The 20,596-nt window shown below is 37.0% G+C and overlaps 1 protein-coding gene across 1 annotated transcript in view; it reads left to right on the top strand.

The window, feature by feature from the left end:
* The window catches only part of KYAT3 (kynurenine aminotransferase 3), a 71,406-nt gene extending 51,575 nt beyond the window's left edge, over nucleotides 1-19,831 (top strand). Inside the window, exons 9-14 of the mRNA XM_043575514.1 lie at nucleotides 1,861-1,937; nucleotides 3,347-3,436; nucleotides 9,080-9,266; nucleotides 13,100-13,176; nucleotides 13,446-13,532; nucleotides 19,269-19,831. Coding sequence (XP_043431449.1) covers nucleotides 1,861-1,937; nucleotides 3,347-3,436; nucleotides 9,080-9,266; nucleotides 13,100-13,176; nucleotides 13,446-13,532; nucleotides 19,269-19,331 — 581 coding nt within the window. The 3' untranslated portion in view covers nucleotides 19,332-19,831. The remainder of the gene's footprint in view (nucleotides 1-1,860; nucleotides 1,938-3,346; nucleotides 3,437-9,079; nucleotides 9,267-13,099; nucleotides 13,177-13,445; nucleotides 13,533-19,268) is intronic.
* Nucleotides 19,832-20,596: the final 765 nt, after the last annotated feature.

Genomic DNA, 20,596 nt, shown 5'->3' with positions numbered 1-20,596 from the left:
CATTAAAAAAAGGGAACAAAGAGCAGCATAGGTAGCACTCTCCGAAGATTAACAAGGGAATAATTTACCAATTTGGGGCAGAATTCACAAGCTCCTGCATTTTATACCTGTATGATTTTACCTGCATTCTCTTTGCCCCAAATACCTTTCCTCCCCTTCTCTGACTGGCAGAAGTCTACATGGTCTTCCAGGTCTCAGCTTAAGCTTTACTGGCTGCAGAAAGCTACCCCTAACACCTTCTGTCCTCGCATGATACTCCATGCCGCTTACTATTACAGCACTTACACACTGTATATGACTGTTGTTTTACTTTTCTCCCATCCCCGCTAGACCATAAGCTCTTCAAAGATAGGATGTGCTTTTTTCTCATCTTTGTTTCTTTTAGACATGGCTTAGTCCCTGGGACCTGGTCATTGGTAATAAATGTTTGATAAGCAAATGAGTATGTGAATGAATGATTTTATTAAAGATGTCAATCACTTGAAAACGTTTACACCGTCATTTCTCATTATTTGTGGAATCCATATTTGTGAATCACCTACTCGCAGAAATCTATTTGTAACTTCAAAGTCAATACTCACAGCGCTTCATTCACAGACGTGCCAAGAGGGGCAAAAAATTTGAGTCACCTAATATGTGTATTCTCAGTTGAGGTCAACAAGGCAACACTTTGCCTTATTTCAGCTTATACTATAAACAATTTCAGCTTATACTATAAACAAGTGCCCTTTTCATGGTGATTTTGTTGTTTAAAATAGACCCCGTAGCATAGTGCTGAAGTGCTGGCTGATGTTTTGAAGTATAAGAAGACTGTGGTGTGCATTATGGAGAGAATAAGTATGCCAAATAAACTCCATTCAGACAAGTTCTAGGGCTATTGGCCACGGAGATGTTAAGGGGTGATACCTAAAAGGTATGGGCTTTTGGGGTGAAAAAATGTTCTAAAACTGGTTGCCCAGCTCTGCAGATATACTAAAAACCATTGCATTAGACAATTTAAATAAGTAAATTTTATGGTGTGGGATATATATCTTAAAATTGTTAGCAAAACACACATGCACACATGCATCGCGGGGCCCTACCCCCAGAGTTGCTGATTGAGGAGATCTGAGATATGGTCCAATAGTTTGCCTTCCTCACAAGTTCCCCATTGATATTGCTAGTACTGGTGTGAGAACCACATTTTAAGAAACATTGTCTTAGGAATCCTGTAGAGGTAGACTCGGAAAAGGGGCAGAGTAGAGGTGAGTCAACAATGGTCAGGACCACAATCAAAATGGTGCCACAGGAAGAGTGCAGTATTAGTGAATGCACAGCTACCACTGACACTGAGCACCAGGTGCCACGCCACGACTGTGCAACCACTGCCCAGAACGCTGCCTACTGACACCTCTGCCACTTCTGACCCTGGAAGTGATTTTGCTAGTTAACATTATTTAATCTATCACATACTATACAGTATTTTTAAGCACTGTGACATTTTCAACTATGTTTGGCTTAAAGTTACATTATATTTTAAAAACCTGCTGAAATAGGAGCGTCTAGGTGGCTCAGTTGGTTAAGCATCCAACTTTGGCTCAGGTCATGGTCTCACAGTTCATGAGTTCGAGTCCCGCATTGGGCTCTGTGCTGACAGCTCGGAGCCTGGAGCCTACTTCAGATTCTGTGTCTCCCTCTCTTTCTGGCCCTTTCCCTCTCAAGCTCTGTCTCTCTCTCTCAAAAAATAAACATTAAAAAATTAAAAAACCTACTGAAATATACCGACTGCATTATACTACATTTATGTTTTTAAGTTATACTGAATGTAGATTGATTGGAAAGCAATTATTTAACCTTTTTTTTTTTCTTCTTCCGGTTTAGCTACTTTTCCAGGTATGTGGGAGAGAACAATAACGATAGGAAGTGCCGGAAAGACTTTCAGTGTAACTGGCTGGAAGGTAAGATGCAAAAGAATAATTGCTTGAAAACAGACACATATTTTACTTCTTGCAGAGAGAGAGTGAGAGAGTGTGTGTAAGTGTGTGTGTGTGTGCGTGTGTGCGTTAAATGCATATATGTTCAGTTTTCCCAGGTTTTTGTACTTACTGACCTTTTGTTTACTCATTCAGCTTTCCTGTTGACCTTTCTCCTTTTTGAGACCTAATCATTTCTTTCTTTTTTTTTTAAGTTTTTTAAAATTTTATTTAAAGTCTAGTTAGTTAATATACAGTGTAATATTAGTTTCAGGTATAGAATTTAGTGATTCATCACTTCATTACTATACCCAGTGCTCATCACAGATGCCCTCTTAAATCCCCATCACCTATTTACCCCATCCCCCCACACCTCCACTCCCGTCCACTAACACTCTGTTTGTTCTCTCTAGCTACACATCCATTTCTTGGGTTTGTCTCTCTCTCTCTCTCTGTCTCTCTTTTTTTCCTTTGCTCATTTGTTTTGTTTCTTAAATTCCACAAATGAGTGAAATCACATGGTATTTGCCTTTCTCTGACTTATTTCACTTAGCATAATACTCTGTAGCTCCATCCATGTTATTGCAAATGGCAGAAAAATAGTCATTTTTCATTTTATAAGTAACCAACCAATGGCACTCTTCTTTGCAAAGAATGTTCAGATTATTGCAGATTAATAAAAAAGGAGGAAAAATATAATACATAATAATAGCTAATATTTTGGCACTTACTATGTGCGAGGTTCTAAGTGCTTTACACATACTCATTCTCATAATGGCATTATGAAGTGAGTATAATTTATTATCCTCATTTTATAGATAATAAAACTAGTAAGAGAAGTTAAGTAAGTTGCCTGAGGTTATACTGCTAATAAACTCAAGCCAGCCAGGCAATCCAGCTTCAGAATTTATGTACTTAAGCACTGCACTATGTAATACATTAACAATTCACCCAGTTGAAGCTTGATTATCTTCCAACCAGCCCTATCCTGAACATGGCAAGAAGCAAGGAGTATCAAAAATGGGGCCTGCAGAACCAAATTATGGAAGAGTCCCTTAGGCCCTCATTCAGAGTTACTTTTATCTAATTCAAATAAGCTTTGTTATGAGTGTTTAGACCTTAAGAAGTAGCGAATTAGAAAAGAAAAGGGTTATAATGATTGTGGGCACTATTTACCTTCTGAAGACAGAGTTTAGTGACTCCAGTGGGAAACTTTCCCACAGAACAGTGTTGCAATGATGAGCAAATACTAATAACTACACTACTTTCATAGAGTGAACATTTTAGAATTACATATGTTTAATAATTACATTAAGCTGAGCTACTCTATCAGATTTAATACATACAGTTAGATTCACTTTCTGAAATCTGCTTTTCTTTTTTTCCTTTTTCAGCTTGGCTGGTCCATTGGTCCTAATCATTTGATAAAACATTTACAGACAGTTCAACAAAACACTGTTTATACTTGTGCTACACCTTTACAGGTAGGTGTTAGAGTAACTTGGGGTTGAAGCATGGTCTTTTGGTGAAGGTGTTACTAGAATGGTTTTTTGGTTTGTTTGTTTAAAATCATTGAGTTTTAGCTTTGAACACTGGTGGGATTGCAAAGTAGAACAGACTCTGTGAAGGACAGTGACAACACCAAGCAAAATTATAGATGTGCATGTGCTCCAAAACAGGAATCCATCTTCTGGGAGTTTACTCTGTTGCTATTATCTGTATACATGAGAAGCAAGAAGCTCTGTATGTGCGTGGCCATTCATTGCAGAAGATAGGGGATGCACATTATCCATCCACTGGCAATTAAATAAACCATGGTCTAGCCAAACATTTAAATATTATCTGAGTTTTGCATTAGTTTCCCATTTCTCTGTGACAAATTACCACAAACTTAGTGACTTAAAACAACACAAATTTTTAATCTTACAGTTCCGGAGGTCTACAGTCTGAAATGGGTCTTACAGGGCTAAAAACAAGGTGTCTCCATACTGGTGTTCCTTCTGCAGGTTGTAAGGGCGTATTCGTTGCTTGTCTTTTCCATATTCTAGGGGCTACTCACATTCCTTGGCTTGAGGTCACATAACTCTAACATGATTCTGACTCTCCTGCTACCTTCTTTCCCATACAAGGATCCTTATGATTGTATTAGGCCCATGAATAATCCAAGATAATCTCTGCATTTTGAGATCCTTAATTTAAACCTCATTTGCAAAGTTTATTTTACTATGTAGAGTAACATATTTATAGGTTCTGGGTTTTAACACCTAGACACCTTTGGGGTCCATTATTCTGTCTGTCACCATAACTATTTAAAAATGAAAAGAAAGGAAAGAGAGAGGGAAAGAAGGAGGAAGCTCTATAATTATCGATATGGAAAGATTTCCAGAATATACTATAAGGTTAAAAGAGCAACATACAGAGTAGTGTGTATTTGTGCTATATCCTGTATAAGAAAGGGAGAAACCATACACTTTTATTTTCTTAAAGGATATCTGGAAGGATCTGTAAGAGGCTACTAAAAGTGGCTGTTTGTATGGGTATGAGGAATAGGCGATATGAATAGATAGGGATAGGGGTGGGTGCAAGACTTTTTAATGTATATCTTTTTTATATTGTTTCTGTGTTTTTTTTTAAATAAATTATAAAACAGGGATATGTGTACCATCATTCCGTGAATAATCAGATCACTGAAAAAAATATCTTTTTCTGGAAGGCTGTTAGAAGGCTGAAAGATTGAAATGTGTGGCTATAGTAAGTTTACTTTTTTTGCTTCCTGCCAAAAATATCTACTGAATGAGACAAAATTTTGTTTTAAAATTCTCTTTCCTGTGACTCTCTAAAGCAGTGTCATAATAAAGGTTAGTTTTGACTTCTGGTTTTATACATATTAAACTCATTTCATCCACTCAAAATCAATCCATTCACTTATTCAACAAATATTTGCTAGTAGAAGAAATACAGCATAAAGAAATTCTTCCCTTATTGAGCTTACAGCCTATTGGGAGTATGCAGATAATAAAGAAGAACATTTTATTTAAAAAAATTTTATATATAATTTATTGTCAAATTGGTTTCCATACAACACCCAGTGCTCATCCCAACAGGTGCCCTCCTCAATGCCCATCATCCACTTTCCCCTCTCCCCCACCCCCCATCAACCCTCGGTTTGTTCTCAGTATTTAAGAGTCCCTTACAGTTTGCCTCCTTCCCTCTCTGTAACTTTTTTTCCCCCTTCCCCTCCCCTCTGGTCTTCTATTAAGTTTCTCAGGATCCATGTATAAGTGAAAACATATGGTATCTGTCTTTCTCTGCCTGAATTATTTCACTTAGCATAACACTCTCCAGTTCCATCCACGTTGCTACAAATGGCCAGATTTCATTCTTTCTCAATGCCAAGTAGTATTCCATTGTATATATAAACCACATCTTCTTTATCCATTCGTCAGCTGATGGACATTTAGGCTCTTACCATAATTTGGCTATTGTTGAAAGTTCTGCTATAAACATTGGGGTACAAGTGCCCCTGTGCATCAGTACTCCTGTATCCCTTGGGTAAATTCCTAGCAGTGCTATTGCTGGGTCATAGGGTAGATCTATTTTTAATTTTTTGAGGAACCTCCACACTGTTTTCCAGAGTGGCTGCCCCAGTTTGCATTCCCACCAGCAGTGCAAGAGGGTTCCCGTTTCTCCATATCCTCTCCAGCATCTATAGTCTCCTGATTTGTTCATTTTAGCCACTCTGACCGGTGTGAGGTGGTATCTCAGTGTGGTTTTGATTTGTATTTCCCTGATGCGGAGTGACGTTGAGCATCTTTTCATGTGCCTGTTGGCCATCTGTATGTCTTCTTTAGAAAAGTGTCTGTCCTGTCTTCTGCCCATTTCTTCACTGGATTATTTGTTTTTTGGGTGTGGAGTTTGGTGAATTCTTTATAGATTTTGGATACTAGCCCTTTATCCGATATGTCACTTGCAAATATCTTTTCCCATCCCATCGGTTGCCTTTTAGTTTTGTTGATTGTTTCCTTTACAGTGCAGAAGATTTTTATCTTGATGAGGTGCCAATAGTTCATTTTTACTTTAATTCCCTTGCCCTTGGAGATGTGTCAAGTAAAAAATTGCAGCAGCTGAGGTCAGAGGGGGTTTTTCCTGCTTTCTCTTCTAGGGTTTTGATGGTTTCCTGTCTCACATTCAGGTTCTTCATCCATTTTGAGTTTATTTTTGTGAATGGTGTAAGAAATTGGTCTAGTTTTTTTTCTTCTGCATGTTGCCTACTGGGAGTATGCAGATAATAAAGAAGAAAAAATTTTATTAAAAAAATTTTTTTTAATGTTTATTTACTTTTGAGAGAGAGAGACAGACAGACAGAGGTGGGAGCAGGGTAGGGGCAGAGAGAGAGGAAGTTGCAGAATCTCAAGTAGGCTCCAGGCTCTGAGCTGTCAGCACAGAGCCCAATGCGAGGCTCAGACTCAGGGACTGCGAGATCATGGCCTGAGCCAAAGTCAGACGCTTAACCAACTGAGCCACCCAGGTGCCCCAAGAAGTAAATATTTTAATAATATGTCAGATGTTGATAGATACAACAGAGAAATTAAAGCAAGTAAGAGGAAGGATATAAAGTGTTAAGGGGAAAATATACAGTGTTAAATGGAGTAATCTTTGAAAGTCTCACTGAGAAGGGGTCATTTGAGCTACAAACTGAAGGTTAAGTAGCCAAATAGTTACCTAGAGAAGAACCTTCCAGACTGCGAGAACAAGTGCAAAGGCCCTGGGGTAGGTATTCTGGCTGTCATACTTGTATCAGTGAAAAACATGAGACTGGGATCAGATGATCAAAGGACAAGAGTAGGAGGAACAAAAGGAGCCAGATCAAGTAAGGCCATGTTTATCACTGTCAAGGCTGAGTGAGATCGGAAGCCACTGGAGAGTTTGAGCACAAGGATTGCATCATCTAACTTGTGTCATCAAAGGGACTCTGGCTGCTTTATTGAATCAGAAGACTGTTGAAGTGAACCAAGAGAGAGACAGTAGTTGACTGAACCAATATAGGGATGGTGAAGTGGTGGAAGATGATTGGGTTCTGAATATATTTTGAAGGTAGAGCTGACTGTATTTGCCATTGGGTTACATGGTGGGGTAAGAGACAGAAAGAGTCCAGTATAATACTACAGTTAGGATCGATGTTTATGTCTCTTGAGCTTTGAATTTTCTAGGGCAATATCTCCTACTGTAGGGAGTGAATAAGTTGCTGAGGAAAAAGCAAGATTCAGCTAAGGATCTGGAACTTCTTTTTCTGAACCATCTGACCCTCCCTGTCAGCTAAGTGCCTGGTTTTTTTCCGTGTAGTCAGATAGCCATGTTTGGAAACTGGCCCATGCTTCCAGGGGGACCACAGATTCCTAGGCTGAAGCAGCGGATCCTCATTTATCCAAGATTTTTTTAGTACTATGAAGTATCAATTCTTTTTTCCTGGTGGATTCTTTTGGCATGCAGTCTTCTCTGTCTCTCCATGTCATCTCTTGCCATGCTGTCTCTCTTGGTACTCTGCAGTCACACCAGATTGTGTTCTTCCAACAGAACAAATTATAGCCTGCCTTTTTCATGTATTGGTTTCCTCATCCCTTCTACATGCCCCCTCCAATAGATACTAACTAGAATCTCCATAAAGGCAAGGACCATGTTTATCTTGTTTATCATTATATCCCCAGTGTTTTATCACAATGCCAATATTTAACATTGGTATTCAGTATATGATTACTGAGTGAATGAATTTATCCTTTAATTCTTTGAAAAAAAATTTTTTAATGTTTATTTATTTTGAGAGAGAGTGAGTGCATGCATGAGTGGAAGAGTGGCAGAGACAGGGAGAGAGAGAATCCCAAGCAGGCTTCTCACTGGCAGTGCAGAGATCAATTTGGGGCTCCATCCCATGAACCAGGAGATCATAACCTCAGCTGAACTCAAGAGGTGGACGCTTAACTGACTGAGCCACCCAGGCACCCCATCCTTTAATTCTTGATACCTCTCGGTTCTGATTAATTTTTTTTTTTAATTTAGCTACTTTGCTCTGCCCCTCTATCTCTTAATTATTCCCAGAGTCTTGATTATTTGCTTAGATGTCCTTGTTTGCTCTGAGAACTGATATTTCTTTTCTTTTTTCTTTTTTAAAGTTTATTTGTTTGTTTTGAGAGAGAGAGAACATGAGAGCAAGTAGGGGAGGGAAGAGAGGGGGAAAGAGAGAATCCAAAGCAGGCTCCATGCAGAGCCCCCAATAGGGAGCTCAGTCTTGCAAACTGTGAGATCATGACCTGAGAAGAAATCAAGTTGGACTCTTAACCGACTGAGCCACCCAGGCACCCCTGAGAACTGGTATTTCTAAGGGGTTTCAGTTCACACTCACCTACCAAGCTTCTGTCCTCCTGCTTGTACAGATCCTTGTTCTTTATGTGTGTCCAGATTCAGATTTGTTTACCTTTTCCTGACTTGTTGCCTTCTCAGACACCTACCTGGTCGCCTTTAACAACATTGTTTTTTTTCCTCTTGGACCAATTTCTCTCCTGTCACTTCTGAGTTTGCTGAGGAATGGTACAGAAGTGACTCCACATGCCCCAGAAATTCTTTTCTAATCCCTGTGATACTTAGACACTTCTGGGATATGGATGATTAGAACAGGGATTACAATTTAGACGAGAATGATTGCATACCTATGGGGAGTGACATAGTGGGTCAGCTTTCATTTCCACTGCATCCTCCAAGGTAATGGGAAAAGGCTGTCTAGTCCATCATCTTTCACACTTAGATCTAGCAAGTCATTCTATAGCTGACCTCAGTGGAAAATAACTTAATGTCTTTTCATTTCCAAGTAAGCCATCTTTATACAGTACCTCTCTTTTAATTTGGATCGTCATGCCTAATTCTCAGTTCTTCACATTAGATTTGATCATTTGCATATAACCGATTCCTCCATTAATGCAGTCTAACATAGGTTCACAGGAATTTAACTGTAATTCCCTGAATGACTTTTTCCCCCCCAATAATGTCACTTAGGGCAGTCTCTATTACACCAGTAAACTCAGCAATAAATAACATTACTGTATTTCCTTTCCACATGTTTCAATCTTAACATGCAGGAAGCCTTGGCTCAAGCTTTTTGGATTGACATCAAGCGCATGGATGACCCAGAGTGTTACTTTAATTCTTTGCCAAAAGAGTTAGAAGTAAAAAGAGATCGGATGATACATTTACTTGAAAGTCTTGGCCTAAAACCCATAGTTCCTGATGGGGGATACTTCATCATTGCTGATGTGTCTTTGCTAGGTTTGTAAGGGTTTTTATTATTTCAAATATATGGAAACTTATGTGTGAAATTACATCAGAATTAGGGAGTAAAGATTGCTGTCAAAGCCATATCAGCATTTTGTCTATGGAAAAATGGCTTTTCGTTATGTCTGTTTTTGTTTTGTTTTGTTTTATATAATCATTTTGACTTTAGGTCCCTGACCTTAAATGCAACTGTTATTAACATGGTTACAGGTATTCCATTAAACATCGAATTTGCTATCATCTTGTTCTAGTGTGTAGTTTGAAATACAGGTACGTGAAATAATATACATACCCTGTGTTCCTTTGAGTGAAATTTTCGTTTCCTTTTTACTGAAGAAAAAGGTGGTTTCTAAAAGGTTGATGCTATCGGGGAATATTAAAATGCTATTTTAGAATTTACTGAAATGAAGTAAAGAAGAAAAATAATATTTATTGAGAGGCTACTACATGCCTAGCACTTCCACACACCCTTTTGAAGAAAGTGTTGTTAGCTCCATTTTTAAAGATGTGAACACTTAGAAAGCTTTAAGTAACTTGCTGAAGTCACATAGCTACATTCCACGTAGTTTTGTCTCCAAAAAGCAATGGTTTTTATATTACCTGAAGCTGTTGTATGTAGTTCTGACATGCCATACAAATCTAAAATTAGAAGCATGGTAACATTTTGTATATAACTTATTTTCTTAAAAAAAAATTATGATGTTAATGAAACAGTGATTATTATTTCTTCATTTGTTGTGAGAGATGGAGAGACCGTGGTGCCCAGAGGTTTTTGCTGTCCTTTTGCCTGAGAGCTGGGTATGTTTGGCTCCCAAGCTCTGTTCTTATTTAAAACCCCTTAAGATGTCTTATACTCTGAGGTTTGGAAATCACTTTTCCTGTGTTTTGTCCAAATGTACAGCTCATTTTGTGAAATGATAAAAAGAAACAGCACAGTTTTCATCACATACAGTTTTGCTATTGAGTTGGAACTCCGTAAGATTTTCAACATGAATTATTTTTAAAGTAATTGATTAAGTACTTGATCTACTTCTAAAGAGCATTTAAGCTGACTCATATTAAAAAGTTTTCCATGTATAATATATAAGTAGAAATTTATGTAACGGAGAATCAGTGTCACACAAGACGAGGAGGAAGCAAATGTTTTAGTTGCCTAGGTTCAATATAGTGTTGTAATTAACATTAACTTGGGACTGAACTTTGTGGCTGCATGAGCAAATAGAAAATGAAATTAGTTGCCAGTTTCTTGGATAAAAGGACACTTAAATTTTTAGATAAGAATAATTCTCCCCTGGAACCAAATTGTTCAAGATGGTAAATTCTGAAAGGAATTTATTGCATTGTAACATGAAACATCAAAAAGACATTAATGCAACCTTTGTGTGGAACATTGCCCTAAGCTCTTAAATAGTTTCCCATATTATCTTCAGTCAATCCACCTTGCTTGCAATACCAGTTTAGGTCTCAGATCTTGAGCTAGTGTGGTTGTAATGGAACAGAAAGGATTTTGGTTAGAAAACCATTTATGATGATGTGGGGAGAAAAAGATGTCACTTCCTTATAGTCCTTTTTCACCTGTGGGGGAAAAATATTAATGTCTATAAGACCTTCCTACATATGAGGACAAGTTCATTCTCTTGTACCCTTTTATCTACTCAGATTAATTTAAATGTGGACATTCTTCCAGGTATTAGATTTTGGTCCCACCATTTGCTAAAGACAAAAGAAAAATCCAACATTTTCATTTGATGGTAGCTTGAAAATAAAAATAGATCATAAGATTCATGAACATAGTAATTAACACCCTTTACAACTTATAACAATGGCTAACTGGTTAATATGATTTGAGTATTTATGATGTAGTAGGTATTATGTTAAGAGCTTTACAAATATTCCAATCTCACAAAAGTCCAATGAGATTGGTACTATTATATCTCCATTAATAGATGAGAAAGATGAGAGAGAAGAGAGAGAGAGAGGGAATTAAGAAATCTACTGAATCTAATTAACTACTTAGTAGCAGAGCTGGGTTCTTAACCCAGAGGTCCATTTCCTAACCAATGAATTTATCTTTTTTCTGCTGTATTAAGCAACTGTCCAGGTCAGTGAGCTTCACCCTAGAACTAAAAAGGGGACCATTTGATAAGAAGACAAGATGACAAATAGGGAGATGATTGAAGTTGTTCTAGTGAGATAATAAGGTCCACAACTGTGGAGAAGTGGGTTGCAATACCAATAACCAATTTTGATTTTAGTAGATTACTTAAATACATTAATGTTATTATACTATGGTTCAAACTGCTATCTAAAGAAATATTTTGTTATTTTGAGGATCTCTTACTTGAGTTTTCAAAAGCAGTACATTCCAACATTCTTCTAACTATAAAATCTTTAGAATTGTATTTGTTCCCTTCTTTCCTTTTGAGCACCATGGCAATAAATTCAACTTTTCTAAGCTTCACAAGAATAAATGAATACTACAACCGGTGTCGGTTACAGTTAGTTAATATCTGCTTTTCTTCTTTGTTCTGCTGTGGGTAATCACTTCTTTCTCTGGGTTACCTTTGAATACTTGTCACATGGAATTTTGACAAAACTTATAATTAAAGTCTAACTTTAAGTTGTTATTTTGTTAGAGCCAAACCTGAAGTAAACACACACACACACACACACACACACACACACATATGTACGTATAACTTGAAATAGTAATTTAACTTCCTCATCTGTAAAGTGAAGATAGCTACCTCTCAAATAAATGACTCTTTTTTCATGCTTAACAAATAGTAAGTGCTCAATAAATGGTAATATATTGTTAGCATTATATGGAAATTTTACATTCTTAAAGCACAGAAGAAAATGGAAATAAAATCATTAAGTAAAAACATATTAAGACTTAAAAAAATAAAGATGAAGCTTTTTTCAATGTCAAGGTTTTTACACTGTTAATTTGAAGAGACCTAGTATTTAATGAATAAAATATAAGTAACTGCCTCAATTTGCTTTGAGCAATAAATTATAAAATATTATTGATTACAGTAACTGTCAATGTTAGTTGCTTTGGGGCATTCAAAAAGATCTAAGAGTACAGATTAATAAAACAGACAATATTGCTGATACTGAATACCAGAAAATATCTTGCCCAGACCTTAAAGCAAGATTGGAGCAAGAGGTAAGAATGGAACACATATTTGAAGTTTTTCCAAAAAAAATTTTTTTAATGTTTAAAAAGCATAATATAGAAGAAAGAAGTAAACAGGCTATCTTGGAAGATCTACACAGATATTCTCCCTTTATAAATGGTGAATAGCATTAAAGTATGCACTCAACAGATACACTTTTCATTACTTATATGCTAGACACTGAGCTAGGAGTTGGAAATAATGATAGGTTGCAATACAGACACTTTATCCTTGTGGAGCTTACAATCTAATAATGAATGACTATTTAGAGATATAATTATTACTGATGAATACTCTATAAATTTAGATGTTATTTCTTTAATAATGATCATAGAAGTTTACATTATTTCTGTACGGAAAGATAGCACTCCTCTTTTCTCCCCTTTTCCTATTCCTATTCCTCCCCAGTTCTAAGATCAATATGCACAAGCATGATTATCCATATATATCCATAAAGTTCTGCCTTAGAGTATCACTAAAACTTATCTGTGAATTCCTCACTTCCCACCCCACCATGCAGTATGAGACTCCAGTAAGTTCTCTGAAAATCTTCTGAGAACATTTTGAATCTTGATAGATTTAGATGAAATACATGTTGGCCTCAGATATAATACATAGGCCGTCTAATCTTCATTGTTGTTTTAGATGCAGACCTCTCTGATATGAAGGACAGCAATGAACCTTATGACTATAAATTTGTGAAATGGATGACTAAAAATAAGGTAATGTTTATTTGCCTTTGAGATTGTGATGTATTTTATGGTTAATTTATGAAGGAAACTTGCTGACATGTTTTGAACAATGTTAACTATAGTTTTGTTACATCATATTCCACTTACGGTTATGTAGAGGATTTTTAAGACATTTTTCTTTTTGGAAGTTGTGAATATTTAGAAGTATCTATTTGGTTTTAATGTTAATGTTTATCATCTAAAATTCATATTTGACGTAGAAGTAGTTTTCCTATTTTATTTTTCTATTTACTTTTCAGAAACTGTCAGCCATTCCAGTTTCCGCATTCTGTAACACAGAGACCAAATTACAGTTTGAGAAGTTTGTGCGATTTTGCTTCATTAAAGTAAGTTCCCTGTTTTATTGAAAAACACATTTATGATTTTCTTCCTTCTGATTTATAAAGCACCTTTTTTTTTCTATTGCTAGGAATGATGTGTTCATATGTAGTTTTTTAATTTTGGCTTGCTGCCATGAAATTAACTGCCTACAAGGACAAAACTCAACACTTGAGCATTGAGTTTACTGTCTTACATGATCAGACTCCTTACTGTGTGACAGTGCAATGTCCCTCATGCAATAAAAAATTACTAGACATGTGAAGCCATAAGGAAATGTGACTCTTAATAAAAAAATTAAAAAAAAAAAAAGCAGTCAGTAGAAACAGATTGCAAGGTGACCCAGATATAGGAATTAGCAGACAAGGATTTTAAAGCAGATATTATAAGTATGCCCAAGAAATTAAAAGAGGGCACCTGGGTGTCAGTCGGTTAAGTATCTGACTCTTGATTTCAGCTCAGGTCATGATCTCCTCCCCTGTGAATGCATGTGCTCTCTCTCAAAAATAATTAATTAGTTAGCTAATTAATAATTAAAAATAAAGAAAATATGGTCATAATGAATGAACAAATTAAGACTATAAAAAATCAAGTGGAAATTTAACAACTTTAAATTGTAATTTCTGATATGAAAAATATATGGAGTTAACACAGAGAGGATTGAGGATGTCAGGAAAAAATAACACACTTGAATTACAGATTCACAGAAACCATCCAATCTGAAAAACAGAAGGAGCAATTATTTTTGAGAAATCAGTGGAGCCTTAGGTCTATGAGACAGTATCAAGTGATAATATACATGTAATTGGAGTACCAAAAAGAATGTGGCAGAAAGAATATTTTTAGAAGTAATTTCCTTGTATTTGGTGAAAAGCAACTTAGAGATCTAAAAGCTCAGTGAATCACAAGGAGGATATAAAGAAAACCACACCTAGATACTTAAACTGCTAAAAACCAAGGGTAAGGTAAGATCTTGAAAAAAGCCAAAGAAAAACTATACCTCACATGCATATGAATTTAGCAACTTCTCATCAGAAACAATGGAGACCAGAATACAATGAAATGAAATCCTGAAACTGCTGAAATAAAAAAGGTATTAGCCCAGAACTCTTTTATCCAGGAAAATAGCCGTTAAAACTAAAAATGAAGTGTACATTCCTAACCAATAAAAGCCGATTGAATTCCTTACCATCAGACCTGTACTAAAAAAATACCTGAATATATGTATTATTGCTATTTTTAAGGTGTTATTGCCACTGAAGACAGGCTTAATACATTCAAGAAACTCTTTTTACAAACACATTCATCTATAAATCTAGTCAGAATGATGTAATCATTGTTTTCAATTTTAGAGACAATCTCTAGACAGACTATGGAAGACTTACTCAGAAGAGAATAAAAATGTTAACAACCTAATGTCAACATTTAATTGACTGAAATGTAGAAGAAGGGTAAGGCCATTAATATTCTCATCTTACAGTGGATCTAGAAATAGAGGCATATTATTTGAATTTATAAATAGAACTAATAAAAGAAAAAAGTAACAGAAGACTTCCTGTTTTAAAATCATAAACACAGCCCTTCCCCATTCTCTGCTTGGAAGTTATTCAAAACAACTAGGAAAATGGAAAACAGATTCACAAATTCCCCAGTAAGTGAAGAAGAGTTGCCAAATCCAGTGATTTGGTAGAGGGAAGACACCTAGAAAGTCCCTTGTGTCTACATCTTCAAATTATAGACAGCCAGCAAGCAACCTACTCATCAGAAGAATAGGACAATAAGTGCACTGGCAGAGGGAGCTTCTCCAGACTCATGAAAGGCAGGACAGAAACATACAGCTGTATCATCTAGAACCTATGTGGGGCAGGGCGGAAAGGAGATTCTAGTTGGGTTATAGATTTTCTCATTCACTGCTGTCATTTTTGCTAAAAGCCTTATTGGGGAAATGTAGAGGAAGATATATTAAATTCCAGGTAGCGACTTAAATTAGCTGGGAGGAAAAAAAAGTATCCTCCTCCCTCTCCACTGAAGTCCACATCAGTCATATTAAACTTCACTGTGAGCCAGGGAGAATTTCTCCTGTCTTCTAGTGTGGCTCTGGCTCCTCGCTGACACTGAGCTGCAGATACATCTTCATATCACAGAGTCAGTAGGTAGCATATTCATTACCCAGAACAATAGGAACCGTAGGTGTGCTAGCAGTGGGAGCTCACAAAGGTAATTCAATCAAAAATGAGTAATGAAAAGGAATCCACTATGAATCTATAAGAAGATACTATAAGGAAAAAAGGGGAAAGGTACAAGGAAAAACAAGCATCGGAAAGAGAATATTCAACCAGAAGAATGTTGCTGTAGAGCAAATAAAAATCAGTAGCTCAAATCCAAAACCTTTAAATAGATAATATAAGAAGAGGAAATGGCAGTTTGTCAGAGCTCAGGTACAAAATTGAAGGAGAAAAGGTAATTGTAGTGACATAGGAAACAGCACAGAGAACACTCAATACTTCTGTAAGATTATTAAGGATTGGGGAAAGTGAACAAGGAAGAGTGGAAAGGATCAAAGATTTTTAAAATATTGGAAAAATTATGGATGTGGAAGACAAGTGAAATGTGTTGAATCCCATGGAGGTGGAAACAAATGAAACCTGAAAAGCATTTTATGGCTTTATTTCGAGAATGCTTTCTATTTAAAAACAAAACAAAACAAAACAAAACAGACAAATCTAATACTTGAAAGGGAATGCCTTGTCTCAGGCAAAATTGTCCCAGAACAATTAACACTGAGATACATTGGACTTAAAAGATAAAGAAACAATCCTTTGGCATCTAAACAAAAAGACCCACGCCTTCTTGGGGGAAGGTAAGAGGATCAGTGTGGACACACCTCCTTTACATCAACACTCAATATTGGAAGAGAGGGGAGCACCACCAAGAAGTCTCTAGGGAAAGTTAATGTAACTAACCCAACCTCTTGGAAAGGCTAAAAATAAAAGGATGGCAAAACATGCCAAGAAAATGGAAATTGAAAGAAAGCAGGTTAAATTTAAGGCAAAATAAGCCAAAAAGCAGCACTTCCCAATGGTTATGGGTAAAATTCTCAGCAGCTATCAAATATATGAAGGGATGTCCCACTTTACTCATATTACAAGAAATGAAAATTAAAACTTTGACAAAATTTTACTTTATTTATTAGATTGGAAACAAGCAAACAACTAAAAAGTTCCATGAGACAATTGTATAGATTGAGAGTGGGGGTATAATTTGTAAAATCTCTTAACAGTCAGTTTGAATATTTCCATCCAAATGTAAATGCACATACTTCTTAACCCAGAAATTCTACTTCTAGGGTTTTTTTTTTTCCTGTGGATTTACCTGCACATTTTGAATGACTTGTGCTTGAGGATTTTCCATATTTGTAACTCCCTTCTTTGAAAAAAACTTGGCTCTCATCACATAATCACTTCTTTACTCAGTCTCTCTGTATGAGCCATCTGCCTTTCCAGCCACCACTGCTGACAAGCACCCTTTACCCTACTCAGGCTTTGACCTGAGGCTTTGTACCAGGCTGCCACTGTCACCTACTGCAGGGTCTCCTTCACCCCTCATGGGCTCTGACACCCCATGCCCATCTACCTTGGCAGATGCCTGCCTCATCCTGTCCAGGTTCCAGCACCCTGCACAGAGCCACCCTGTGATACAGATGCTGGTTTACCCCGCTTGGACTCTGACACCCTGTTCCAGTCAACACTGCTGCTGCCATCATCACCACCTCATGCCGCCCACATTGGAAACCCTCCTCACTCCACTCTGGCTGCAACATCCTGCACCAGTCCGCCTCCATATATGAACACCTGCTTCACTCAGCCCCACCTAATGGCTTTTGCACTAAATCATTCTGTAGAGAGGGAAGAAGAAATAAAAGAAGTAGTGAAAGCAGAAGAGAAAAACAGGAGACTTGATGTTCACTATTTATCAATTTAATTTTATACCAAATTCTGGTATTACCTATTCAAAAGGCAAATGAATTTTATTAGTAATTATAACTATGAAACATTGATGGGAGTGGGCAGAGTAGTGTGGATGAATGAATTTTTCCCCAGAGCAGAGAATAATGAATTTTGCCTGAAGTTGATAAATAAGGAAATAGAACCAAATGCATAATTTAGATCTTGGAGGTAACCGCTAGAACTAAAATGAGAAATTGCCATAAAAGGTTGTCTTGGAAGATGGTGGGTATAGTAGGAAGGAGTAGGGAGAGGAGGAGCAGATGAGTCTTACTCTGTGGAAGCTCTTCTGTACTCTCTGATTTGTTTCTACAACTATATATTAATTTGATTGCTTTCCTTTTGTAGGTCTGCCTTTGCATTTTTAGTTTGAAAAATTCTCTTCACTTAGATCAGATATTCACTTAAATCTTCATTTAGTGCTATGATGTTTCATACTTTTTCTACTTTATCAAATCTGTCTTTATCTTAAAGTGAACAAATCATTAGAGTACTATCCAAACCTTAATGAATGGTGGCTGTAATTTGCTTAACTGGCCTATTTTCAATTCGGCAAATGCCAGCTAGTAGTAGTACCATTTGCCGTGTGTCAGAAAGAAACATCTTCATGTTTGTAAATGTCATTATAGCAGAAGACAGACTTTGCAAATTTTAGTGCTTTTAGTTAACTAGTCTTTTCAGTAAACTTTTCTGAGCAGCAAGGAAAAATAATTGTTTTCGGGAATCTTAGTGTTGGATAAATAGATATCAATAAATACACGGATTTCTCAAATGAAAAGGATTTCTCCCATATGAATTCCTTTCCTAAAGACATTCCAATGCCTCAACTGGAGATTGACTATCAGTCCTATAATCTCCCATGCTTATAAATGGACATCGTGAGGGGTGTCAATGTCATGTTCAGAAGGGCGTGAGGTGAGAAGCAAGGAAGCAAAAATAATAAATATCAATCCCATCAGCACATCCTTGAGTCTTGCTGCTGGCGTCAATGTCATTTATGAGTCTGGGTCTTTGGCACTGCCAGTTGCTTGTGCTGCCAAAATGGTTATAAATCGTGAGAGGGTCCACACTGGTAGTAGACATGGTTTTGGCTGGGATCAGGTTAAACTGTTTTCAATCTGATTTGCATTTATACAGTTTGGTGATGCTTTTTGGCCCCATGGCAGTTAATTCTGTACATTTTTCAGTGTCAGGATAGTAGTAATGAACTGGCAGCCACTATCACAAAGCAGTATGATGTAGTGACTGGTGTCACACTTCTCCAGCTCCTCTAATATTGAATTCTTAGGAGGTTCATACACTTTTCCAGCCAGGCAGTAATGGGATATAACATTATAAATAATTGGCTTGTTTGATTTGCTGGTGGGCTGTTTAAAGAACTTGGAATCTGTGTACCACACAGTCAAGCAAGGGAAGATGCTACAAATGCCATTTCCCAGTTTCTGTCTGTGCTCCTCCCAGAGTTAAGGCTTACTACAGGCAAGGCTTCCAATGACTCATCTCCTGGGAAGACACGATCCCTGAATGAATGCTCTGGGGTTTGGCGCGCCGCAGAGGCCAAGGACAGCCTGGAGCCCAACTAGGCCTGGCTCAAGTTGTCCGGGATTGAGGAGCACTTGGTTTCCAAATCACTACATGACTCTTCTGATCCATTAACTTTGGCATATTTTTTATATTTAAATATTTAATTCATCCTGAATTTATTTGATATGTAATGATGATTATTTCATTAATTTACAGAAAGACAGTACACTGGATGCTGCTGAAGAAATCATTAAGGGATGGAATAGACAGAAGTCTTGATACATGCAGACTGTTTCTACTAGATGACCGAATATGGAATTATTATTTAGTGCTGCCATCTGCTGGATATTGAAAAACAAATATTTCAGTACAAATGAAATTTGAAGAAAATTTTCCAAATGTTAACCCTACTGGGTTGTTTTGTTTGTTTTGTTTTTCAGTTGAAATGTATGAAAACACCTTCCATAACCATTTTATGAGAAGGAGTATAGCATTTGGCTTAAGAATTGTGAGAAGCTGGTTGGTGTTTAACCTCTCATTGCTTCAGTTTCCTCATCATAAAAGGGGAATAAAATATAGCACCTACTTTAGGATGCCTGGCTGGCTTGGTTGGTAGAGCATGTGACTCTTGATCTTGGGGTCATGAGTTTGAGCCCCACGTTGGGCATGGAGCCTGTGCCAAAAAAACCCCAAAACAACAGCACTTATTTTAGATGAAGTTTGTGAGGATAAAATAGATTGATATATGTAAAGCCTCAATAAACACTCAACTAATGTTAGCCGGTTTCATGACTCCACCTTGTATAAAAACTCTTAGCCAGTTATACCCCCTCAACTCCATGTCCTTGCTTTATCTACCCACACGTAGTTCTCTCCCTTTCATTTACCAGTGGCTTTGAACTTTGCTCACAATTTTGCTTCTCTGTCACAAATACTGCCATCATCTGGAGTGGCTTCAAGGTTCACAGGGATTGCCTAGGCCTTCAGCACTTTGACCTACTCACCTTTAGTGATGTTCACCTTCACTCCACACTCCAGCCACTTACCCTCTTGGGCACACCCTGAACCTTTCATCATTTAAAGCTGCGCCACCTTTGAGATAATAAGTTAGTCATCTCACACTGTAACCACCTATCCTAATAGTATTCTCTCTGCGTGTCTCATCTGCTCTTAAAATACCACTTTTTAAAACTCACTATAATTTTAAATCCACTATTTCTCAAAAAGAAAAAAAGGGTTTATGGCACTCTTATAGCAGAATCGCAATCAATCTATGAGAATAGATTTCTGATCTTTACTCTAGACCTGCTGAAAATAATTTCAGGATCTGGCCTTTCCAAGCTGATTTTTATACCCACTGGATTTTGATAATCATTGCTGTAGTTCACGGAGCCTTTAATTCCTATTGGTTGGTCCCCTTATATCTTCCTCACCCAGCTTAGATTTCATCATCTGTCACTTCAGCCAAGATACCCTTGCTGCCTTAAATAACTTGCCCATTGTTCTATCTCACCTATCCAGCCAAAAAACAAAAACAAAACCAC

The sequence above is a fragment of the Prionailurus bengalensis genome, chromosome C1 (genome assembly GCF_016509475.1).
Source record: "Prionailurus bengalensis isolate Pbe53 chromosome C1, Fcat_Pben_1.1_paternal_pri, whole genome shotgun sequence".
Taxonomy (NCBI): Eukaryota; Metazoa; Chordata; class Mammalia; order Carnivora; family Felidae; genus Prionailurus; species Prionailurus bengalensis.
Note: the sequence above shows the minus strand (reverse complement) of the source record. Positions and strands in the feature narration are given on the sequence as shown.